Source organism: Morone saxatilis, unplaced genomic scaffold, assembly GCF_004916995.1.
Source record: "Morone saxatilis isolate NCDOM2014 unplaced genomic scaffold, NCSU_SB_2.0 Contig12, whole genome shotgun sequence".
NCBI lineage: Eukaryota > Metazoa > Chordata > Actinopteri > Moronidae > Morone > Morone saxatilis.
The window spans coordinates 23262943-23275751 of NW_023339674.1; the positions used below are offsets into that span (position 1 = coordinate 23262943).

General features: G+C 39.9%; 1 protein-coding gene across 3 annotated transcripts in view; it reads right to left on the bottom strand.

Moving 5' to 3' along the window:
• ryk (receptor like tyrosine kinase) overlaps positions 1–12809 on the bottom strand; it is a 39888-nt gene that overhangs the window by 25621 nt on the left and 1458 nt on the right. For all 3 annotated transcript variants that reach the window (XM_035653360.1, XM_035653361.1, XM_035653359.1), the window contains exons 2-3: positions 523–644; positions 328–427 (exon numbers count right to left, since the gene is read on the bottom strand). In XM_035653360.1, coding sequence (XP_035509253.1) covers positions 328–427; positions 523–644 — 222 coding nt within the window. The remainder of the gene's footprint in view (positions 1–327; positions 428–522; positions 645–12809) is intronic.

The window sequence follows — 12809 nt, forward strand, 5'->3', positions numbered from 1 at the left end:
TTAGGTGATTATACACTTATGAAAACATACCTATGAATATTATATTCTATTTCTGCCAATAGATCCTCCTAAATGTGAATCTTTAACATATAGAAATGAGTGGTATCAATCTATCACTAAACTCTCAGCCAGAAAGCAATAAAAATCCATCTCCCAAAATGTCAAACTACTCCTTTAGTTGAGCCTGGGATCATACATGATACAGTAGCTAGGATAATGTTTTAACAAACACTTTGTGGCAACTAAAACCCAAAACAAAACAATTTAGATGTAGTATGTAGGAGGCCTATGAGTGCATGACACAAAAAAGGCAGATATCTGACGAACCAGAGGGAACACGGGGAACCTCCCCCTGACTGGAGATGTTGCTCCGTGGTTGGTTCATGGCAACAGGGTTTTCCATGAAGAATTCAAGCTGGTAGTCAACCTATAAACAAAGTATGATGAACAAACGTCAGCACATAAATGGGCTGCCTTGAATGTGTGCTCAAGTAAGCAATAATTCTCAATGAGGAGACCTACCTTTGTCTTGGAATGCCATGTGAAGTGAAGGCTGTTGGTCTCACTGGGCACAGGCAGGGTGAAGGAGAGAGCATAATGATTCACCACATTGTCTCGCACATAGTAGAGCTCTGCATCTAGGCCTGTGTGAAAACAGAGGACATAAAATTGTACCTTTTGAGAAAATTAATTTACTTAATCATTCGAAAGAAGAAAAACCACTACAGTGGACATCAATTTTTTTAATTTAGAGGAAGATATGTACACAAGCATGCGCACACACAGAGCAAGCCGGAGGAAAATGGTAAAATATCCACTCAAACTGCCAGCTTGGATTAGGAGGGTTTCCCCCCAATAAGAGAGATGAACTAACCACATCTGTTAGTACTTGAGACCTCTTAGTGCCCAAGTTCCCAAGTTCAAAACGTTAAAGTGAGACAACATCCAAAATATGACCGCAATTTTCAATCCAGGAAACAAAATTGGGCAGGGTAAGGGGTTTGGAGGAACGGACTGGAATGCCTTAGATAGAAAAATGTGAACTTGCACACAGCATCCACAGTCTGTTCAACCATTCAGCCTTTATTTAATGCATAGCGTAAGAAATGCCGTAGTACATGGACATCTTACACATCATACACAGACAGTGTTTCTTCTACATTAACTTTAACACAGTAAACTCTAAAGCGTTCTTTCATTGGGGTCCTGCTGCATCAAAAAGTCATACCAGTCTAATGTGAAATCCCCAACCCTGGCCTGGGGCAGTGCTATCAGTCCTTGAAAGTGTCTGGCAGAGTGGGGTCTGTCTATCAGTCTCTGAGTATCTAGTTTAAAGAGAGAGGAAGAATGTGCTCAGGCTCCCCCAATACCCTCGGGCAGTCTCAGAGCTCTGGCTCATAGACCTTTCTCACATTGGCTCAATTAAAAACATTCTCAGGCATTTACCAACCCAGAGAGGGGACGGGTGTTACATAAACTAGAATCTAAACAAGTCCAAAGAGTTAGATTGCTGGCTTTCCTTTCCTTTAATTAAGAAACTGCTCCTTGTACATTTTCACTTAAACACACAGAATTAAATTTAGGTCTACATGTAATATGTAGTTAAACAATTAAAATATATTCTTTACTATATTTGATTATTATCATTAACTAAAAAACACACCAGATTTTAGCATTAGAAGTTCAATTTTCTTGATCAGATCATACTGTCAAACTCAGCTAGGTGAGCTTTATTCAGCTCTCAATGAAAACTGAGAAAACTCCATGCTGCTGATGAAGACCATGGGTTGCAGGTGAAAGCCCCACAAAAAGCTAGATAGTGGACTGAAGGATTTATTGGATATTTACTTTTTCCCCCATTGGCATTAACTAAACCAATATTTGCTTTGCCAATCATACCTGCATTAATATGCATTAATAGATTTTTTGGCTAATGTACACATCAAGCAGATACAGAGTAACATTAGCTTTCATCTGAAGTCGTGTTTCTGGCCACATACCAAATGTAATGTATTTGCTCTCCTTTGTTCTCCCTGAGTTGTTTTGGTCTTCACCCACTCTTGAGGGAAATATTAAGCTAACTCATCTTAAACTATGTTCACCAGCTAGCCGCTAGCTTTGCATTTTTAATGTTTAGTGCCAAGCAGGTAGGTAGAGTTGATTTTCAGAACTTTGCAACTAAAAACAGCTGCCTTCAGCATCTAAAAACGATGCTGATAAGAGCAGTGAGAGTGAACCGCAAAACCAAAACAATGAGCTGAAAGAAACTATAAAACTAAAGTTCAGATAAACTGCAGTCTGGTGATAACATATGCTAGAGTCATTTGATCCATTGTTAATATAAAACTGTTGACTACAGCATTTTTAACTTTTGGCTTAGCTTTAAATAAGCAACTGGAAAATACATGTACTTATGATCAAATCTGAAAATCTGATATTTTGTTATACTGCCCAGCTCTTCTATGCAGTCTCTCACAAGCGTATATGTAGGCAGTTAACAGATGGTGCACACGGCCACACAGTTTAGTCCTGTAATAATTGCCCTTCTCATGCTCAACTCTGTGTACCTCCCTTGTCTCAACATGTGGCCACACTGCTTTGATACCAATTAAGCTATGCAACCAGGCATAAAAGCCCAAGGAGGACTGGTGTGAGTGTGGCTCAAGTTTGTCCCTCCCACAGCACCATAGCCATCCACCCTAACTGCAGCAACTTCAAAACAGGAATGTGAAGGGATGGCAACGGGATCCTGTCAGTGTGCACAGACGTAGGACGGGGAATAGGTGCTTCCTGAGGTGAAGGACGTTGAAGCATGCACTGCAGTTTCACTACTGACTCACACTCTCTTTGCTCTCTGGAATGGGAAAACAGCATTCCTAGAAGGTGTGCCTGTAAACAAGATTCTTGTTAGTCAGTATTTGGTCACAACATATAAAGTGCCTCACTGCATCATCACGCTGTTTGCTAGTACAGATACAAACGTCTCTAATGCTAACAATATTCTTAAGCACCAATGGAAAACAACAACATGATTTTGAATTCCAGCCCGATAACTTGGCAGCTTGTTATGTTTTGAGGGATTATTTCCTGCTGGACATTTCCATTTCTCTCTGCTGGTGTCAAGTGATTAACAATACCCAGGGCACAACACACTGTGTCACCTGCACTGATCTGAAAACACTCTTGTACACTTGAGCACAAAGAAATAACAATGACAAAGAAGATTAACGCTTACAGTAACAAACGCTCCATTTTCCCATTTTGAAAGCTGATTTTCCTACTGCAAGAAATAAATGACACCACGTTCTGTTGGTGAAACAAACGGAAAAATAAATCTATTATCAGACCTTTTCCAAAAAATTGAATACATCATTTTCAGCTTATATTGAGACCTCACATGTTCTGCCTCAGTCAAACCATTTTCATGAATTAGCCTTCAGGAAGAACATACTAATGTGTGCAGCTATGTTTGGATAAAACTTGGCTTCCTTACAGTTTAGCCCACAGTGACGTGCAGCCTTAAGAACCAACTGGTAAAATCAGTGCCACGGTTTACATTGCATATTTGTAGTGCACAAGTCTGTCTCAACAGAATACTGGTCTCATATTACACATTATAGTACTGTAGACTTTAGACTTATTGGTTGCTGTAATCATTCCTCCTGTCCATTCTGGCCGTATTCCTAACCTTCCTTCTTTCCAAGTGGCTCCACTGTAGTGTGTGTAGTGGACAAAATCCACAGTGCATTCTAACATTTCGCCAAAGCTAATATAAGACAAGCAGGTATTTTCTAAAGATCCAGTCTTTCTAGCATGAAATTCACTCTGTGATTCGCAGGACTGTGATACCCACTTGATTTAGCTCACTCAAGCTACTGAGGCTTCATATTAACCTTGGCTAAAGTTTGAAACACATTTTGTCCCCCATATGTTACTTTGGAGTCGTGAGAGGAAGCCAGTATGCACAGGTGGAATGATTACAGTGAACAATAACCCTTTCAATGCACAATACACACAGCATTAGTCCTGTGGTATAACTACTATTACTAAGTAAAAAAATACAAAATAAACGATTAGTGTGTGAACAGGTAGTTTAAAAACACACATACGAGTCACTGACTGGTATCGTTTCTAATGATAAAAAAAAAAGCCAGCATTACAATACATGCTTTCACGGTCCTGATCAAATGCTTGCTCTCTACTCTATATTATAACAAACAAAAAAATAGAGCTTTCCTTAAAGGCTTAACAATAACCTATTTGAAGAGTTGGTTTCCTCGTAGGTAGACAGCTTTGTGTAAAGAACATAGGGCAGTAGGGCAACATAAGTGCGTGCGTGAAGGAGACACACTCACTTCGGTCCCTAGTCCATAGCCAGTTGGGTTAGCAAGTTTGTCACATTCTATGGTTTATTTCTTTCTTTTTCTGATCTGATCTTTTTTTTTTTTTACCTTTATTGGATAGTGACAACAAATGTTGCCAGCAGGCATCGAACCGGTGACGGTTGTGACAGTGGGCATGAGCTATAACCATTTGGCTACCGAGGTACTCCTCTTCTCCATAATCCCATCGGGTTAAAGCAGTGTTATCTGGGAACTCCAAAGATGCGAGAGGCTTCCCAGCTTGCCATTCTTTACAGCATGGCAACTGTATCTCAAATGGCCATTCAAAAATCTATTTGAGATGCTACAAAGATGCCACTACTTAAGTTCAAATATAATGTAGATTCCCAGTCGCACAACTTTGTGGGTTTGACTGGGATTCACCTCAAAACAAACCCCATGCTCTTTTCTACCAAACACCCAGCTGACATTCCTAGAGTATGAACATACTACACCTGAGACTTTCCCCCGTTCAATCAGCCCACTGCTGCTGGCCACTTAGCAGCTCCACTGGACTACAATTTAAGTACCTTGCTCACGGGCACATCGGCACTTCTTTCAGCAGTGAGGATTACTCACTTCCCCCTCCCACATTTTTCAACTGGCTGAGACACTCAAACTGATATGGATACTGTTAGATAACATCACATATAAAATCTTACAAATGTATTAAAAATACCAAACACAAAGCTATAAATTACAGCAACAAACACAGCAGGGAATAACCAATCAAAGTTTGCCTCATTTTGGGCTCTACAAAGTTTTAAGTCGACAGGCAGTGTTCTCTTGCAAGCTGTGGATCATGTTGCAGACTTCGAAAGAGGAGAACAAAAGGTGGCAGTGGCCAGGTGGTAAGGTCCAGGACAGATATAACAAAGACCCTCTTGTGCACACAGTCGACACTATACCTCCCGAAGCCTTCATCCCTGAGTGCTCAGGAGATAAACACTCCCTCCAGCCTCTCAGTGGGAAGATACTGGCCACATTAACCAAGGAAGGAGAAAATAAGGGCTCGCGTGAAACTCTATCAACTGGAAACTCCAAACAAATCCACAGGCATGAATGAGGCAGGAGAGGGGAGGATAATGTACGAAGGATCTCAAGATCTAAGATATCAGACACACAAGGAAGGCTATAAACTGAGGAGACCAGGCTTTGGTCTATGGTTGAAAAAGACATCATGTAAAGTTGCCCAATGCTAAGACGACCTGGAATGGGGAAAACAGTAGAAAAAAACATGTCAAACGACAGCTTCAATGCAAACAGATGACTAAGTGGATGAATACGTTGTTCCCCATTAAATGGGGGCTTTGACATGAAAATTAAAGTAGACTGATGACACATTCAAACCAAGTTCAGAACAGGCAGTGACTCAAGTGCTGATTTAAATGATTGCAAGAATTGTTAGATGCTTTATAAAACACAAAGCCCAATAGTAGTTAGACTGTCTCTAATACTTTTACTTTGTATCTCATCAAAACAGCAGCTCAGGCTATCAACTATAGTTTAATGGTATTTATTAAAAACATGAAGGGTCTTTACACTGTGATAGTGACGCTAAATGCACTACATTTAAAAGTCCAAAACACATTTTAAAACTTGAAAGAAAAAATGTTCACTACACATACCAAAAAGGTATTTAATGGCCTTTTTCAAGAAAATGTCATTTTGGCTTTGGATCCTCAAATAGCCACCATTTTTTTTAATAACCACTCTAACACGAGGCACCGGGTTAACAATTTCAGCAGGAAATCACCTGACATGCCATCCCATTTCACAATTGGCTTTCAGAGATGAAGGGCACCTCAGAGCAGTTTTGCTTGAACTCTTTATCCAGGCTACAAAGACTGCAGGACTGATGTATAAAGAGCAGTTGTATAAACACCAGTTTTATCCTTCATCAGACAACTTTCAGGTGTGGTAAGCATCTGTATCTTACCGAAGAGTAAAAAGCACCTACTTAGTTACAGCCTTTATGGAACAGCATGTATCTGAAGTAAGCTGTGGCAGGTTTACAGGAGTTGGTAAAGATTACGCTACACGCAAAACTCCAAAATGTTTGATAGTGATGACAGCCAAGTGTTGCCATGGGCCAGTTTACTGGCCACTCCAGTGCATTTCCATCTAACATTTTAGAAACACATGGAAACACCACATATTTATAAAAAAAAGAAAAAAAAAAAGAAAAGTTGGAATATGCTTAAATGTCAAAACCAAAAACAGCAATAAGTGCAATGTAAACAGACTTGTCGAATAAATCATGACCTATATAAAACGTGACTTAAAAGTAATTTGACACTGAAGAGACAAACAATTGTTTTGATGACTTTTTGGAAATGCAGTTAAAATTTGTGCTTCATTTGGATTGAAAATTGATTAGTGAGGGTTTTTTCACCGGCAGCCACACACCTTTGTTGCCAAAGGAAAGGCTAGGCATTGCCAAGCTTTAGTGCATGTCCCAACAAAAATCCAACAGAAGTCTTGTTTACTTCCAGCCATTGAAGAAATGCATGAAAGCGTTTTAATGAAAAGGCAAGTGCAATAATAATGTAGAATAAAGTTATCGTGATGAGGTATCGTATCTGAAAAACACAACCAAACATCCTGAACATAGATACAAACTAAGCTTTCACGGACTGCAACAGCAGCACTGGTTGCACAACTAGTGACATCTGAAAGTATCTTACAGCCAGGAAAAAAAAACACACATTAAGTCACAATCTTTGTGGTTTTCTTTGACTCGCTTCAAAGAAACCATACATCAGTTTCCCTCTTTTATTCCATGGAGTGCCCTGAGGGCAGAGAAGGATGAAGGCAGGGTTAGGGAACTGAGCAAGACTGTCTGCCGCTGTCCCTTTATAGGCACCTCGTTGATGGCTATTTGTTGCTTAAAGGGGCTCCTTAGTTTACTCAACAAATATCAGATGGTTTACTGAAAAAAATGATTAGCTGTTTGAGGCAGAATTACTTCATCTTGGGCTGACTAACGGGTCATTTAAGAGGTCTCACGCACACCACCTTATTCATCTATTTTTGGATGCTGTTTTACATGGGCAGCTTTGTGGGTACAGAAGCAGTTTGAAAGCATGGGCTGTGTGTGCAAGGTCAAATAGTTCTGTATTTTTTTAGTTTAGGAAGGTGTGCTTCCTAACTAAATTACATTCTCTTAGAAATGCTACAGAAACTAAAAAAGGAAATATCTGATTACTACTGCTCGTAATATTTCTTCATTTCCACAACAAAACGACAAAATGTCATCAATGTTACTCAAGCATGACGGCAGTCTCAACAGAATTACAGAGCAACTCAAACTCTTACGGGATTTGCTGTCATACAGGCAGAAAATAAAACATGATTGTATATTTCCGATGCCAATATTCACATTTAACACAAGGGCAACAATTTATAAAAAGGAAAGCTCCTGTAAAGCAAAGACCCATCTTTTGTCTGAGCGCAGCAGCTCTCAGACAAAAGATTGCTCCTCTATTCAACCACAGGATCCTTGGAGAGTGGCATGAAGGAAATGAATGCTGCTGCCAATCACTCCTCGCTGTTCACAGGCTCTTTTTCAAAGCCCCTGCTTGCCTTTCAGCTCTTTGGAGGAGGGGAGGAAGGCTGCTTAGCCGACATGCACTTGGCTCTTCAGACAATTTTACACACTTGCTCACAGGGTTTTTTTTAAAGAGGACCTGGATATTTTCATTTTTCCATGCTCATCCAGAGGAATTAAGCCAAACTCTGACCCACTCACCTGATTGTGTGGGTGGAAAAAATGACCACATTGTTGGAAGTTACATTGAAATAAAATGGAAAATTTCCGTGCTTTAGATTGTAATATGTGAGATAGTTGTAATACCAGGTGTAGTTAGACTGATTACAATCTGTCAACAATTGTAGCCACACAAAACATGTTCCTCCTTCCCTATTAAGTAAGTATATAAGTATTGGAAAAAACAATTTTAATAGGGGAACTGCTTATTTTCTCTACACAATACTAATTTTGGTTGTGGAGTGGGAAGCTATGGTTTTGCTTTGACTGGAAAAGCTCAGCACTGCTACAGTGAGCAGCAAGACCAGTGACAGACTAAGTATGCCATGCAAGAACTAGAAAACAGACTCTCTTAGTGCTTACTTTCCAGCGAGAAAAATTCCTCAGAGTAATGTGTTAGGGATCAAGCCGACTGGTGATTCTAGCATGGAAAACGGGGCTCAAAAAAGTCATTATTATAGGAGACAGCACATGAATGTACAGAAAACTTTTTTTTTACTTCATCCCTCATCTAAATTATCACATGGATGGCCAGGAAACAGGGCAAGAAATAAAGCTATTGGAGCGTGTAAAACCAATGTCATAGCTTGGTCATGGGCCTTATGAATGCAGACTGGCCTGGTGTCAGTGAGCAGTGTGCTGCAGTGTCTCTCTTGCAACAGTAATACATTTCTGAACAACATTTAAAGGAAAAGATTCTCTGGTTATTTTGAAACCTTCACAGCAAACTGGAACTTAAACAGCTAGTCAATTAATTGATTAGTTGATTGACAGAAAATTCATCTGCAACAATTTTTTCATTTAAGTCATTTTTCAAGAGATCAAATCATTTCCACGTCAAAGTAAGGTCTTATAAATAAGTATCTATACCTGATTTTCTTTGTAAGTCATACTTCATCAAAATTGATTGTACGTCTGTTTCATGAATCCTCAGGACTATATTCCTACTCATATGTAATTACTTAAAAATGATTCGCTAAATTTCAGCTTGAACCTTTATCGACCTTCACTACATTCCAGAAATCTTAAACTGTACACAATGAATCACCAGATCAACGAGGTGGCTTCACATCTAAAAAAGATGGTCTGGTCCGCTTCTGACCCAAATCGAAAGCAGTTCCTCTCCTGTGGGTCCTGTAACTTGCCATGTTTTAACTGGAACACAATTCAAACCCAGGATACAGGTCCTGAGACACAGCTGATATGGGATATGCATGTGGAGAGTAGCGTTGTTGAGACAGACAGTTCACTACCCATTAGTCATGTGCAAAAACAATCAGGGATGCTGCCTGCAGTTCATCCACGGACAAACATGCCGTGGATGCAAAACCCTGTTTCAATTCAGGCATGACGTTTTCCTGTTCCTCAACCACCCCTTGAGAGTCAGGTTGTTTGTTCAAGTTATCCAAATGAAATCCTTAAAAAGCAGAGAGACCCCAGCAAGACTACATTACTTGGTGATGTCACTTCCCCCTCTCACAATAATGCCTCTAAGCTTTATTGCCAAATACACTTTTATTACTTCATTATGAACATTTGCAATGAATAGAAATCCTGTGGAGCCAATGAATTTCAAGAAACTTCAAAAAGCAGTGAGGATTTTAAAGGGTTAAACATTAAGGAGGAATGCTCAGGCCTTGGCCCCAGTGACCTGTGTGTACAGGTAATCAATGACACACTATTGTCTGACTGCAGTCTCCCTGACTGATATGGCGTTTCTTGGCTATAAATTAAACTCCTGTCCTGCATTTGTGGTCTGCAAAGCATTAAACAAGATACGTGTCCATAGTATATAGCAGTATGACATCACAGTTGTGGTAAACTTGAGTATACCATTTAAGGGAATAATGGCAAACTTCTGGTTATTCATGTCTGAGAATGTAACTGCAGAGTGGCTGCTTGAACTCACGGTAACTTCAGACTAACTGGATGAAGTGCTTTACAGTCCCAAATCCTGTGGGTCATTATTCAGAGCTTTAAAGAGAATCATCTTTAACCTTAACCCTTGTAGCTCACCTGGTAGAGCGGGCGTCTGAGGCAAAGGCAAAAAAGCCCCCCAAAAATATAGATTTTAAAAAAGATGATGATTAGCTCAAAACAAAGATTTTGTGCACTAAAGTTGAGCGGGTAGGTAGCTCGTTAGCAGTCCGGAGCAATGTGAGCTGATCGGCTTGATCGTTTAACTAGAGAAAGACTTCTAGAAGCAAAAAGAGAAAGACACAGTCCACTCCATCTTTTCAAACAGCATAATGATATGTAGGGCTGTTTATTTCTAAACAAAAGAAAAAAATGCACAGAAACCAGCACGCTGAGAGCATCTTTGCCAGGCAGCAAGAATGTTATTTTGTAGTTTGGTCAACAGCAGAAATGACCATTCATTGGTTACATCAGACTAAATTTGCCTGTGAAAGAAGCAGCCAACAAATAAACTCTCTCACTTCTTACAGCTTGTTAAGACACTGCTATTACATTTGTGTTATTGCCTAATTACAAATGTTGTTCTTGTGACTATCAATTCAACATTTTAATCTAAACACGATGAATCGTTCAGCCCTTCCTGTACATTACTAAAAGGCAGACATGTCAATTGTCTTAGTAGGAAAAGCACAGGTGTTACTAATAACATTAACGATGGCTCTGCCATGACAGTGCGACAGTGAGTCAGCACAAATAATACTGGGACCCTGAAAGTGAAGCAGCTACATGGAGTTCAGCCATCCTTCATTTTATTATTTACATCTGTGCTTTTCCTACTGTGGACAAGACAAAGTGTCTTCTGTGAAAAAGTGCTATTGTGCATGTTGGCTCAGTGGATGGCTTACTGGGATATTCATCATTAATGTTATTAATTACACCAGTGCCTTTGCTGCTATGACAACTCAAAATATATGAGACGTCATTGAGACTTCTAGCACATGGCACCATTTATTCTGGTCCAAACCAATATGCCAATTATTAGGACTGCACAATATGGTAAAAACAAATTAGTAATTTTGACAGAGATTACGATTGCAATATAATTAATGATTAGTGTGGCAATGATCATTTTTGAATCACAAATTTAATTTTCACTGAAAAAGCTGTGAAAATCACGATGTGACAGTTGTTGGGGTTTGTACCAAACACACGTTTGACACATGTCAAGATTTGTCGGCCAGGCCATCTCTGCAGCACTACAGTACTTCATGATAATGCTTAACATTATAGTATATTATTTAACAAATAATAGCAGCTTCTGCAATTTGAATATTGTACTGGGCAGTATTTGGATAATATAATGTCTCAGCAGCGAAATCAAAATGTCATCCAGTCCCTACCCTCGGACAGCCATGCCTGGTGCTCCGGATACTCCTATTTTTAAAACAAGACTCTGCAGAAACTCCCAACGTCAACAGACACAAGCTCTTTGAGGTTTAAAGCAAACAATAAACAATTTTAGGAGATTATATTTCTTTTTTGTCAACAGTTCGTTGTACGCATGTATGTTACAGCATGTGTGCATCAGGACTGGAAGCAGCTGGGCACAATGTAATTCATGTATTTTCATTTATTGACCTGTGCTGCACCAGCTTTCTTAAAAACAACTGCAAACTTTGGACGTATACATGAATGTGCAGTGAGACTCCCCAGCAGCGGCCTATCACCAAAGTGATGCCAGTTTAACCTCCTTCCAACATGGTTTTTCCTACAGTTGCCACTGCATCATGGAAGTTTCTGTCCACACATACTTTTTAGCTTCCCACACATAGTTGTCAAACATTAAGAGATTTCTCCATACGACCAGACAAGGTTTTTAAGCAAACCACAAGAGAGGCCCTCGTCTGGCAACTGAAGATTAACTCTAGCGTGATGGAGAACGAGAAGAACCAAAAGGGACACGAGCAGCCTACGCTCTAACACCAGTCAGATTATAGAGGGGAGGAAAGGAGTGGACGTGTTTTTTTAAGCACAATGAGTGATAGTTAAATGCTCTTATTAGAAAACTGTTTACATATTTGAAAGCGTCACAAGATCTGCTAAATCTGCCATGAATTTGCCTATACAGCATTAAGAGGTTCGCCAGCACAACTTCCTGTTCAAAAACGCACTTTAATGCTTTCTCCCACATAAATGGACAGTCGTACTGAAAGTCCTACTAAAAGAATGCTGATACATAGATTTACAGCAGCACATCAGTCCGCTTGAGAAGCTGCACCATCAGCTTTCTCCCTCCACAAAGACCTTACGCACTAGCACTTCTACCCATTCATTAGACTGTACAGAGGCACTCACGTGGTAAATGACTAGTTTCCAAACGGCACCCTCCAGACATCTTCAGTAAACCCGAAATTAACAACTTTATCTAAAGACTGGCTCGACCGTGGCACCAGGACACAGGATGTTAGTCCGTTCACAGCCAAACAGCGAAGTAAAACCAGCACAGTTCTGTCTCTTTTATAATATCTGTGTACAGTAGAGCTCAAATGCTGAAGCCTCAATATGGCCAAGGCAGTTACACAATGCCATAGTGCCCTTGGCTCAAATCTGGTCGGACACAGTTGTATCCATCTTCTGCAGCTGCATGATGGGCTCCAACAGCAGTTCATATAACCTACCACTGACACTAACCACAAATGTCACACTCTGGTTGTGGTTTTTGAACGTATGGTTCAGTCTCT